The sequence below is a fragment of the Neolamprologus brichardi genome, chromosome 20, assembly GCF_056152115.1.
Source record: "Neolamprologus brichardi isolate AB-2024 chromosome 20, ASM5615211v1, whole genome shotgun sequence".
Taxonomy (NCBI): Eukaryota; Metazoa; Chordata; class Actinopteri; order Cichliformes; family Cichlidae; genus Neolamprologus; species Neolamprologus brichardi.
In genome coordinates this window covers 21,581,295-21,595,152 of record NC_142123.1, presented here as the reverse complement: position 1 = coordinate 21,595,152, position 13,858 = coordinate 21,581,295, and the positions used below count along the sequence as shown (strand labels likewise).

At 41.0% G+C, this 13,858-nt stretch overlaps 1 protein-coding gene across 1 annotated transcript; it reads right to left on the bottom strand.

Annotated features, from left to right (window-relative positions):
- Positions 1-11,717: 11,717 nt before the first annotated feature.
- bhlhe23 (basic helix-loop-helix family, member e23) lies at positions 11,718-13,482 on the bottom strand. Its single transcript, XM_006796351.3, has one exon. The coding sequence runs from the start codon at positions 13,109-13,111 to the stop codon at positions 12,428-12,430; it is 684 nt and encodes a 227-aa protein (XP_006796414.1). The 5' UTR covers positions 13,112-13,482; the 3' UTR covers positions 11,718-12,427.
- Positions 13,483-13,858: the final 376 nt, after the last annotated feature.

Below are 13,858 nucleotides of genomic sequence, written 5' to 3'. Positions count from 1 at the left end.
ATATCATTTTCTCATACACATGCTCTATATTTTCACACGGCCTTGTTTATCAGAGATTTGGAGAAGCCATAAGAGGATCAAGTAATTAAGTGTACACTGTTAAAAAATGTATATTAATATTGTAATGCTTATATCCAGGAAATCCAAACGCACTGGGTGATCTCTCCTGCAATAATTTTGTTTGAAAAAAGATACATCTATGTCATTCATAGTAAAGTAAAAATATAGGAATTTGCATGCTGTATCGTGTTTCTCTCAATCTAGATTAAACTGTCATGTCAAATATCAACAGACTAACCAAGTAAAATGTTGGATCAGGAGCAGGCACCCTGCTGGGACTCATGTAAATAATACTGCTGCTGATGGAGGAAACCCCACTAACTGAGCAAAGCTAATGCTCGGCTTATCTATCTCTCTGCCCCTCTGTCTCCCACACACATGCAGTACAGTAGCAGACAGCCTTGTATTTTAAGTCTTTACATTTGTAATACTGCAGAGACATTAGTTAGTGTAGTTCAATCTGCCTTTTGGTAAAAAAAAAAAAAAAAAAAAAATCCTCAGGTGATTATTTTAGCAGATAGTAATGAAGAGCACAGGGTGAAAATGTAAGAGGGAGAGTGAACATCAGGAGGAGAAGATCACCCCCCATTTTAGCCTTTTTAATCCTCCCAGTGGCAGACGGGAACACCATTTAGATATCAGGGGACCCCTATGGATATATTAAGAGCACTGATTTTATATGAACACATTGATATTGATGTACACTTGAAATTTATGTGAATCTGACAGGTATGACTAGAAACTAAAACATGTTTATTTTATATATAAATTACCCTGGATTTGAATTTAGCTTGCACAAAAAGCAGTTTAATAAGAAAATATGTAGGAATGTATGAGTCCAGTTACCTCAAAAATCCTTTGTGACACACTAACTCTTTGCATTTCTTTTAATCTTTTGCACATTGTTCATGACATAGTTTATCCTCATAGCATTTACTTAACCATAATCTGTCTATTATGTGTCTAGGGATTGCTAAGTAATCCATCTTTGCTGTGTCAAATGTTAAAGATGCCCCCACCCCCCAAAAACACAAAACATAAACCAAACAGACCTTCAGTCTTCTAAATTCCTACACGTACATTTTCAACTTTTTTTTTCTTTTGGCAAAACTTTAAAGCATAAAGTGATTTTTTTTTTTTTTATTCCTTACTGTCAACACAATAAGTACTGACTTGACAAGTATTGCTTGTGTCACCCCAGCCTAGGTCATAAACGTGCATTATTATCAAAAGAAATTAAGAGTGAACTGCATAACCACACTGGGTGATGATGAAAGAGAGTATGGTAGATTATATTTACAGCAGTAGGACATGCACTGGGTGTGTAAATGTTCAGTTAAACATCACATACACAGCTGAAGATAATTTCACACAAAGGTACCATTTACTTCTGTTTAATTAACATTTCCTAAAAATAGAGTTTCCAGGTATTTCAGGAAATTTATTTGCTTATTTATTTAGATCTTTGTCTGTAATGAACAGGCTTGTTGTGTCAGACAGGGTTGGGGCATCAAATAAGTTTTATTTTGTCTCTTCTCTGAAAATGATAGAATATTGCTAACCTACAATTTTAAATACTTTTGAACCTATATCAATATCCATCCCTTTTGTTTTATTTCTGTCACCTACCTCTAATCCTACACAATCAGGAACGCTGTCCTAAAGTAATGTACAACCATATGAAAAATGGCTGAAAGATCCTATCATAAACTATGCACTGCTGCACGCTGTAGCATAGCGGCAGAATGTTGATAATACCAACAAACTTGTCCCTGTCTGTGCTGAAATATTAAGACCACTTTCTGCCTGTCAGGAAGTAGATAAGTGCAGGTTCACCTCAGTGAACATGATTAAATCACACAATAACCTCCTTCCCCTTATCAAATCCTCTTAAGCAGGCTGCATTACATATCTGCCAAACAAAGAAAACTCAATCAGAACAATCAACCAAGCCAGGCCAAGCCCGTCCCACTAGCTTGTCTGATCCCATTGTCGTGATTAAAATGAAAATGGAGCTGGGACATTACCAGAAATCCCATGTTCACCTTATGAGGAAGATCAGAAATGTGTGTGTGTGTGTGTGTGTGTGTGTGTGTGTGTGTGTGTGTGTGTGTGTGTGTGTGTGTGTGTGTACTCGTATTACTGGCTCTGTGAGGACGTACATGTTTATTAAGTCAATGTGAGGACCTCGTTACCCTGTGTAGGTTAAGTCTTCTGTGGTGATGACAAGTGAATGAATTAAATCAGTGTACTGTCCTGTCCTCTGAAGTGAAGGAAACAGGACTTTTTATCTCGCCCTCTCTCTCTCTGTCTTGCTCTCTGTCTCACTCTTTGTGTGTGTGTGTGTGCATAAAAGAGGAAGATAAGATTAATGTATCCCGTGTTATTTCCTGATTTTTTTAAATAAAAAAAAATAGGGTTTTACTGTCTGCAGTATTAACAGAAGATACATTCTAACTGATAGCATTGGATTGGTGATATTTATTGTTTTCATTCTTAGTAGTAATAAATTAATTTATTCTCGTGCAGTTTGTTTGAAGCAAAAACATGTTTTTAATGTGATTCAACACAGAGTCACCTGTATGGACATATTCCAAATGTGCTGCGGGATTTTGGATTATGACTCTTATGAAATGGCAAAATATGAAATAAACCACTGGGTACAAAGATTTGGCTCAATTAATCTGCTTATTTATTTATCTCTTTATTTATTCATACGTTAAATGAATTATACTGTAGGATATTCTCAGTTCTGTGAGTATTTTGAAAATTATGCAGTTTTCAAATTTTTGCCACCAGCACAAAGGATTTGTGATGCAATAAATACTTGAATTGCAGACATCAAGCTTTAATTCAATGTCTTTAACAAATGTATTGTGTAAATAATTTAGGAATAAAGATCCCATTTTCGTGGCTCAAATATATTTAGACTGTTGATTGGTAAGCAGCTTCATGGACAGTTGTCAACATGAAGTCCAGGGTGATGTTAGTGAAGGACATTTTCTTCACTAACATAAAAAACACAGGAAGTTCAGTAATTGGTGAAAGGAATTTACTGTTAAGTAAACAACACAAATTAAGTATGAAGCACCAGACTAACTAAAGTGGATGATGGCATAATTCTGTTCCTTGGTGAAAAGAACCGTCTTTACAACATCCAACTCAAGTTCATGCTAATTTTGCAGAAAATAAAATCTTGATATCTTTATTATCCTGTACTTTTTTAAGTCCATACTGTATTATAGAGTGTCTTAACCTTGTCTTTATTTGTATATTTTATATGTAGATAGTTTTATATGTATTAGATTTAAAAAATATTGATCTCCAGTAATACTGTGTATACATGATTTGCGGGTAACAGTCTAAATCATGTAATGCCTCCTAACATGGAACATTCAAATCACCATTATGGGTTGCAGATGAACTATGTAATTTTGTGTGTTTGTGAGAGGGGGAGGGCTGTCCTAACCAGAAAATGTGTGTGCGTGTGAGCGTGTGTGTGTGTGTGTGTGTGTGTCAGCAACTCCTGGGCGAGCTTACAGTAAGAGGCACACTTCACATTATTGTTGCTCCACTTCACTTCCTGGGATAATCCTTAACACAACAGAGTGAACGGCAGGTGACCTGGACCAACGGTGATACAGTATGGGGCTCCATTACCAAACACACACACACATACTCACACACACAGAGTCATCCATTCATAAATAATATCAATATGACCCACTCGTCCCTCCTTCCTTCTGCTTTATCGCCACTCCTCTAACACATTTCTCCGTCTTGAGCTCCCCTCCTCTACTCTTAGCAAAACATATTGTAGCCCTGCAGCCTGAGATGAGGGAGTGTCATTCATCCACGGCCCCAAAGTCATCTCCTCCATTAACAGCACTGTCTAATTAAACCTGTAAATGACAAACACATAGACACAAACACAGGCTGTGCTCTAATGACCTGCTGTAGCAGGAGACTGATGGGCAGCTGTCTCTTGTCCATCCTCTGTGCAGATCAACCTTGAGACAGGAGACCTGAGGGATGACAATTGGACCTCCGAGATAACACCGGAAGGTTACCAGAGCATTGATAATGAATGATTTATATACATGAGCTTGGCAGTTAGATAAGTTGATTGATTCATTAGCTGAGAACAATATTGTCTTTTAACAAGATGATGTTTTCAGTGCTGTGCTTAGTAGGTCTCACATATGATTTCATCTCCTTCCAGATATTCACCATAGCAAAACAAAAACAACAAGGGATACTGGAGAAACAAACAAGAGGTGTTTTTCTGCTGTTTGACTCAGAATCAAAAACAATAGCAGTCTCCGGGGATCATATCTGGCATTATTATCCTCTTATTTGTATTGTATGAAAAGGGAATAACAATAGAGTGGGGCCATGGCTTATCTAGAGCTCCTGTATTAACCACTGTGGGATTAGCATTAGCAGCCAGAAGCTAACTTGGTTATGTAGCTCAAGATGCTACATCAAGAGGGTGGCAAAAATCAAAAGCCTTGAAAACCCCTGTTTCTTACTAAGAGAGAAAGAGAGAGGCTTTATTGCATAACAGTGATGCTAAAACCCAGCCTCTCTGAGAATAAAGCATCTGTCTGTTTGTTTGTTCCTCTCACTGTCAATCACTAAAATCACCCTGCTTGTCCACTACACTGTCCCAGAGAAACCTAAGCATGGACAAAATAAACAAATACTCTTCAATCCATTTTCATATTAGTAATAAAATGTTCGAAAATTTCAGAGGAATTATCCCTTCCACAAAACAGAATAAAAGCCCTCTTATTCCCGCTAATCCCTCAAAGACTGTGATATCACCTGATAGGATGTTGTACAGTGTGAATACTATCAACAAGGCATGGCGAAAAATAATGTAAGCAGTTTCCCATTCTGGAGATTAAACCGAGCATGTCTCTTTTCCAATTTTTCTCTTCCCCAGAATGTAAAGCTTGTTTTTTTCGCTGAAGTTCTCTCTCCTTGCCCCAGAATGAGTCATAAACAGTTTCTTTTTCTTTGTCATGCAGCTTAAAGAAACAGAAGTTATTTACTATATCTCCAATAAAAGGGTTAATTAGGGAAACATAATTTTGGGTTCACTTTTTCAGTTAGCTTTGAGGATTTTACACATTTGCGATTTTCAGCTGTGATGAGTGAAGTATTTCTAACTGTGTCAGTTAGGCCACGACTTTGGTCTATTTCAACAGCTTGTGATTGCTATGAAATTTTGAACATTTGATGTTGGTGTTGTCACTCCTTTGATGCTGGCGAGTTTATTTCCCTCCTGAAATCACAAACTACATGATTCTCAAACTGTGGGATGGCCACACTGGCAGGACACGAAGCCACTGCATGAAGGGCATGGATGATTGGCGGAAAAATATGAATGAATTACCTTTTTAAACAAAAGAAGTTTGCTAATGCGATCAGATTGAGATTTATGCAACTGGAAGCTAGCTTGGATCTTTTGTTATTGTTAATCATTGACAAAAATTGTGGGTTGTGAGAAGTGAACTGAGAAGTGAGGGGGGCATGCCAGAAAATCACTGAGAACCACTGCGCTAAGTCACTCAGGGTCTTTTTGTCTAAGCACATTTTCACACATTGCCCACACCAAAACAAATTTTACTCATCAAATGAAACAAAATGAATAGCATCAGCTGCTGTAATCTAGAATGACTGATGTACACTTGTCTCAGTTTAACAGCCTACTGTAACAGAGCAGGGTCCTCCGACTGATTGTTTGTGGTTATTGGTCCTAGAGTGAAGAAAATCCCCGAGGCTGAGCTGCATGACACTCAAAGCCCCTCAAGTCCAGCTCTTTTCTGCTCTATACATATTGAACAGTGAAGTCAGGGGGCTAAGAAGATTAACACAATGGGATAAAGAGGCTGTAAGAGCTTTTGTGTAGCCTCTGTATTGTGGGTGGGTTAGAAATGCACAATGAAAGTTGTGACAGCACTCACAAGCCCTTAAACTGCTTGACCTTAATGTTTATGAGCTTTCAAAGAAAAAGCTGTGGGAAGAGGAGAAAATGAAAAAAACAAAACAAAACACATAACATGGTAAAATGCAGTGTTGCTAATTCTGTTTGGCAGCACTGCACAAAGAAAGAATAGAAAAACACTGTCAGGTTGAGAATGGGTGTCATCAAGATCACCTGAAGCAAAACTGTCATTGTCTTTCTTTTCACTTAACATGTAAAAGTTGTTGCTGCGCCTTCCTTGTTCGGCAAAGGATTATTGTGTGTGTGTGTGTGAGTGTGTGTATGTGTGTGTATGTGCACAGTAAGAGTGACTGGAGCACTGAAATGACATGAAGAGTTATTTGGGCTGTAATGAAGCTGCTTAATGAAATCAGTGCCCTTGAAAGTTCTTCATCAATTCCAGCTCCCTTGCTCACTTGCTTGCACTCCACCATTCCAGCCTGTCAGCTAATCCACGTGCGCGACACAATATTAATTAAACACAGCGTTTCCTGAAGTACTTAAGTGAAGCGCTATCATTGATAATGAGCAGGTTTAAAGGAGTCACATCCCTCCAAAATTACTTTTTAAACCGGCCTTATTAAGCAGAAAATGAGGCCCAAATCAGCCTACAAGCTCCTCATTAAAAGCCACTGATCCTTGGCTACGCGCATGTTCCAGTGGTTTTAATTAGGCTAGTGCAAGATCGTCAGCGACAGGAAGTGCCATTAATCTTGTCTTTTCATCCTGAGTGGGGGGGTTACAGCATGTTGCAGTGTGGTGCTCCAGCCTGGGCCCAGTGGAGCCTTAAACAGTACAATAAGATGAGAATTAAAAACCAAGTGACACACTTTGAAATGTTCTTCATTTGTGTAAAATGACACCGAAACTGTGGGAACACGCAGGGTCACGCTTCCCTCTTCTCGCAACCTTTGGTATCACTTTGCATGTCTTTCAGTTAATGTGCATCAGAAGCCACACATAAATACTGACGCACAAAAACAGGATGAAATGTGTCTTCATTTACCCTCGGTGTGTGTGTTTACGAGTAGCACTCGCTGTAGAGGATGGTCCCGGCCCTGCCTGTCACACCGTCTCCGCATGGTGGATTATGGATGGCCAATTACATCGCTTTTGTCATTAATTAATGAGGATAACGAGCTCCCCCTGCTCCCCACAAAACCATGGTGCTCCTCAGCTGGTACTGAGCAGCGAGAGGGGTGCTGGGGCCTGTGTGTGAAAGTGTGTGTGTGTGCGTGTAGATGGGTGTAATATTTTACTTCTGCATTACGTGCCTTGTCGATAATTCTTAAAATTCAATGGCTGAGATGTGGTTTAAAGTTGGAGTACTGGTTAGTGCTAGGAAAGAAGTGTTTAAAGTTAGGGTAAGTCTTTGGGACGAGGGTTTGCTGATTGCTGACTCCAGGGCATTCATGTACATTTGTCTAGTAAGTTGAGGTGTGTTTGCGTGTCTATGTGTCTGTGTATGTCTAGTGTTTGCCCACCACCAGTTATGTATGTCTGGGACCATTACAGAGATTAGGCCATGCTACAATAACGGATGCCCCCGTTTGTCAGCTCATATCCTCTGTCAAGACAACAAGCTAAAGGAGAAAGAGTGTGATGAGCACAGGGATAGAAAAAGGGGGAGGGACTGCAGGAGGAGGAGAAACAGAGGCAAGTTAGCAGGAGAATGTAGGGGCAAGAAAAGCTTTAGCAAAGTGCAAAAGAGGTCTTGAAAGAAAAATGAGCCTTTGAGAATCAAAATGTCCTGGGATCTACAAAAAACGAGGGTAATTGTGGCCTAGGATATCATTTTCAACAATGGCTCAGACTGTTGTCATCAAGTGCTGCCTATCCCAGCTCCTCTCCCCCCTACCAGGCCCAATTTGGCCCCTGCCACACTGTCTGGGTCTACCATGCGTCGTGTCAGGTGCCTTGTGGCGATAGGCAAAACGCTTTGCATGGCTGCCATGTTTCAAGGGTTTTCAGCCATATGAGCACAAAACACGGGCATCCGCGCACACACATTCACACGATGCACAAAAACACAGACACATACAAACAGACATCCCCTCTCCAACCCCCCTTTAGACATCTGATTAACGAATGAAGGGCCCTGGCCCGTCCCCGCTGCACTTGTAGGAACGTCGCCCCAAATCACATGGCTCCTCGGAACCAACTGACTCACCCGCTTATCGCTTCCGACAAGGCGGGGCTGGGAGGGACGACAAAGTGTGATGTCATAGTGAAGCAGAGAAGTTGGAGGTCCACGGGTGGCTGGGTGGGTGAATGTGGGGCATCCTTACAGTGCAACCTCTGGCATTCTCATCTCCTCAGCACCTCATCTCTCCCTCCACGTGCTGTGCCCTCTTTTTTACTCCACACACTGATGAACCCCCCGCGCACACATCCACTTGCCTAGGTCTATTCTCTATCTCACATCTTCGCCCCTTCCCCCTCTCAGGAACCTGCATAAAAACAAGCCTTCAATGCCACTTCGCATACAAAGCCTCAACTATGCTTCTGTGAGCGCATTTTAATGAAGACAAAAAAATCTCTAATGTTTAATAAACCCTTTGGTCCCCCCGCAGTAAGCTTAATCGGAGTCGAAGGGTGTTCATTTTCCTTCAAGGCCCCTGTTGTAAGTACAGTTTGTGTGTTGGGCTATGTGTGTGTGAAACGGAGTGCTACAATGTGCATCAGACACATGAGCTTGCACATGGAGAGAACTTAATTAGAGAAAACAGCGCTGTCAGATGCATTAGGCAGAGGTACGCACTTAAGGGCATATGGTTTTAGTACTATACCATCGGGTTGGAGAAAAGCACACAAACATACCTCAAAGCTCTGAGCCATGGTAATGAAATCACTCCCTTTCTATCCCACCGAGAGCAAACACAAATGTTTACAGACATCACACAGTCTGTCCGTACTCCTGCACCACACTGGGCTGTGAGAGTAGTAAAACACTGAGGATTTCTCCGAATAAATACAGTGTCAACAGGAGAAAATAGGTGAGAAAAGGCAGCAATAATAGTTTGCAATCTTAATATATGCTATACAATACTACAATGCATTTATAGTAAAATATTTTCTTTCAACACTGTGAAATACCTGGATTATATCATTATTATCATATAATATTTAGAGATGAATCTACGTTCAACTGCAGTACTCCCACTACCTGTTTGAAAATGTGTTTTTGTGAGGAGAGGACAGTGATGACGCAGGTTAATATGACTATTTTTAAATTCTGTGTGTGAGGTGACTCCACAATCTGTCATGGTAGAACAGATCAGACAGGTCCAGATGAGGAATATAAGTACACATAACTGTCTTTCACTGTACTTCATTCATAGTTTTAAATGATGACTTTAAATCTTGCTTTTATAATTGTAGCCTTCAGAAACATGTGGCCGATTTTGTTTTTAACCTTGCCCGGAGCATATCCAGAAATCTATCTATTTTCTATGTTGCATCCAAAATCAATGGGTTTGTATAATTGTAGTTGTATGGATAAAAATTCTTTACATGTGTTTGTTTTATTCTTTCTTCTTTTCGTCTTCTTTTTTTTACTGTATGTTATGAAAAAAGAGATGTACATTTCTCTCAATTTTAATATTTTTAAACACCAAATTGTACTTTTTGATATTGCATTAGACACTTACTTTAAGTCACGTGAATTATCCATGTAATTATAAATTTATTACATGGATAATTAAGAACAGTTATTTAATTTGAGTCCCTTTATCAGCAAATTAAATGAACAGTCAACATGTTACACAACAAGAAAAAGGAATGTTTGCCACTTCCCACATCTTCAGATTCTGATTTACATTTACAAAAATTGTAAAACACACAAAATTGCCCTCGTTATACAGAAAAATGAAGATAAATGATTATTTAAAACACACTTCATTCACTGCTGACTGGCTAAAGCATCGGGGAACACCACCATGTGACCAGCAAGACCACAAATCTGTCTTAATGTATAGCCAACATGTCAAATAACACACTACCACTATGCACGCTGATGGCCATTAAGAAAATAAGGTGCCAAAATATAACATATATTTCTTTAGCTCGACATCTGAGGCCTATAGGGAGGAAGAGTGACCACCCAACCATCGGTACACAAAAAGCAACAGTCTCATTTATGGCTATTAGGCTGCACAGGGACTGATGAAGCGCAGGGCCAGAGTCCTCACATCATTGGCAGCATTTGTCACATTTCATCTCCGCTGTCCTGACTGTCTCACGGGGCCTCAGACAAGGCATGTGTCATCAAAGGTCCCATTTAAGATGCCATGGGTGGGCTGTTGTTGTGACATGTATCTAAATTGTAAGAGAGACACACTGTGGTGGATCACTTAGTCTCTGACTAGATTTACCAGACTGCTCAAGAACAAATGTCTGGTTTAATGTATTCATCGGAGCAAGTAGAAAGAACACAAATGAGTGTGAATATGTCAGTGTAGGAAAAGCACCTGTGAGATTAAAGGCAACATTTATTCTGGTGTTACTCATTTTTTCTAAGTTCTTTCTTACAAATCAAAGTACTTTTCAGGCTGGTGGTGATTGAAAAAGAGCACATTTACCTAACGGTTTACAATTGTAATCAGTCTAATGGAAGCGTTGTTTAATCCACTACTACTGTGTGGATCTTTGTTCAGTGTTAATTTCCAGATCAATAGGTTAAATATATTTTGTGATGTTAGATGTTTTTATTTACACCCCAAAACCACAAATGGAAATCGGACTATTTACATTAACATATGTACACTAATATAACTAAAAAGAGAAATAATAAAGCACTGATATGTACACTTAGCGATAACATGGACTTGTTATTAGTGTGCCAAACAGAGATACTATCAGACAGTTAGAGATGATCAAAAACAAAGACAAATGCTTGTTTTCAGAAATGTGAATATCACTTCTCTCTGACCAGTACAAATACCAAGCATATTTTCTTTTTATATATGTATATACTTTGCTCTAAATTCATCCAGTGCCCAACCTGCAACGGGGAGCTGGCCCTGTAACGTTCAGTGAATTGTCTACCAAAGAGACAGGAGCAGAAATCGTGTTAATAGCCGTCCAGGCTTTAAGAGCCCGCCAAGGAAGCATACAATCACCCAAATAACCAGAGACAGGTCCTGGGTGCCCCGGGCGGCTCTTGCGTACTTCCCTTCAGCGCCACCGACCCCACTGCGTGCCAAACAGGCCCCACCAGCCCCACTGAGCTCGTTTAGACCCATCTCTTCATGTCAAAGGCTTGAAATGCAAGCACAGAAAAATGCCAACTCATTTTTTGCGGGGTGAGTGGGGGGTTCAACTCAGAGGGTAAGAAGTAGAGATCATTTGAGCAGCGTGATAGTTTTTTTTTCTTTTTCACATATAAAATTTGTCTGTGGCTACAATGCACCGTTATTCTCCCCTTTGTTTGCCTTGAAAAATAGATGCGTTAAAAGTGTGTCAGTTTTTTCAGGGTTTCCTAAAAAACACGGCATTGTGTCCGGAACGTAAATATAAACAGAGTGCATTTGAAAATTTTGAAATTTTAAATTAAGTAAAGTGTGTATTTTTACACTGCCTGAAGTTTTAATATCATGTCAGCGGTGTGTCTCGTGTAAAACTGTTTTAAAGCTGTGGCGTTGTTGTTGAAATGAAGCAAACCGAGTCCGAGCATAGATATGTGTTTTAATTATAAAGACATATAAACAATATATGAAATCCATGTTGCAACACAACCAAAACGCTTCTTCAGTTGATAGGCTGTAGTCATATAACCATTAAGATAACCGGGCTTGAAGCAAGTGATTTTTTTAAGTTGTACAATACAATCATGAAAGGTGTGCAGTAACGTAAAATAAAAACAAACCTGTCAACACATGGTATCAGAAAATATCAGTCAGAATCACATAAGGTTGTGTTTTTTTATCTCCCACATAGCATAATATAGTCAGTCGGGGGAAGCCTTAATTTCAAATCTAAATGTTGTAGCATTGGGTCCCGTTTCCTCGTTTCGTGTTGTTGTTACTGAATGTTGCATAGATTACAAATGAGCTGATAACAAAAGCTTTCTCAAATTTACCCAAATTTGGACATGGCCTGTAAGTGTTTGTAAAGTACAAGCGACAAAGTAACAGGGACGTCATCCTATAAGAAGGCCTAAGCAGTTCAGTTTCTATGTAGCGTCAGTTAAATCTGGATGAAACATTGCAATATGCTCACTTAACCATATCTTAAGATTATGCATTAGACTAAAATCGTTTCTTTTTTTTCTTCTTTTTTTCCACAGAATGGTTTTAAAATAACTAGGGTGGGTGAGAGACCGACACGGGTGCAGTATAGGTAGGCTAAAAGTTCAGGAAAGAGAGTTAAAGCAAATCAAGGCTTGTCGTTACAGTGTTTGAAGAGACTCGACGGTGCCCCAGAGTAAGTAGTGCACTTCTCGGCACAGGTGGCGAGTGCGGAACCCGAGAAGGGGTATACGGCAGCCTGTCCAAAGGGTGCCAGGGCGGTGGGGATCGGTGAAGTTATGGTCTGTCCTTGGTTCAGATACGCCACCAGCCGCCTCATCTCCTCCAGAGCCTGCGCCTGCATGAGGATGTAGTTCTTGGCCAGGAGGAGAGTGGCTATTTTGGAGAGTTTTCTCACCGAGGGGCTGTGGGCGTAGGGAATAACGGCGCGCAGGCCATCCAGCGCGTCGTTCAGGTCGTGCATCCTCCTTCTCTCGCGGGCGTTGATGCTGAGCCGCAGGGACCGTTGCTCCTTGCTCTTCTTAGCGAGGGCCCCTCCGGGCTTGTCGTCCCCAAATGACGAGCCCCTTTTCCGGGACTCCAGCGAGTCGAAGCCATCCTCGTCGTCGCTCGTGTGTTCCCCGCCGCTCTCGTTGGACTTCGCGGTCTGCCCGGAGAGGAAATCAGTGGCAGGTGTAAGCGGGAACCGGCCGGGGCTTCCAGCACCATGGCCAGCGCCAAACCCGAAGGCTGACTGCCCGTAGCGCTGCGTCAGGTCGAGGAGCGCGTCGTTGCTGATGGACTTAAGCAGATTCTCTTCGTTGACATTCATTTTCTCTTCCAGAGCAGGTTTTGACCAGGAAAAGTCTACCGCGCTTCCTTTATCCTTATCCTTTATCCTAGCTTTTGTTTTGGAAACTGTAGCGTGTTCTCGCGTAGTTCTCTCCAAGAGTTGCTGTTTCCAAGGAGTTCCTCTCCTTCTTCACTCCTTTCCTCTGTCAGTGCAGTGACTCTTCAAGAAGGAGGCTGTGAATCTGAAGCTTCTACATGCATTCACCTCCTCTGTACACTGCGCTCCCCCCTTGTTGCGCGCATAGCCCACGTTCAACAACACTTCTCTAACTGTGCTCGTTGAGACCGGAGCGCTCGTGTCCCTTTCGTACGGTCGGTTTCCTCTCGCGCGTCTTTCTTGCCCTCCCTCGCCTTGGGCAGATTGTGACTGGCGCTCTGCCCTGCTCGCAAGTTAGTAGGAGCATGAGGCCCGTCGGGATTATCTGCCCGTCCAATCAGGGGGGCGTTTTAATTAACTCAGGAAGAGCGCAGGTCTGCTCCCAATTTCAATCACAAAGCGATAAATGCAACACAAACTGACACAGCCGCGTGTATGCCGGCACTCTCCACGAATAAATACACATTTAACAAAACTGTTCTTTCCGATACTTTAAATAAACTTGAAGTTGGGGGTATTTGTAGGATTTTTTTTAGGCATTTAAAATGCACAAATGAAGAAGAGCTCAAGCCTTAACAAACGACTAGATCGTTGGAGAAAAAGGACTCACCTATCTGAAGAAGTCTAGAT

Bases quoted from the DNA above. Each gene is read 5' to 3' on its own strand.
- bhlhe23 (XM_006796351.3), bottom strand. From the start codon at position 13,111: ATGAATGTCAACGAAGAGAATCTGCTTAAGTCCATCAGCAACGACGCG.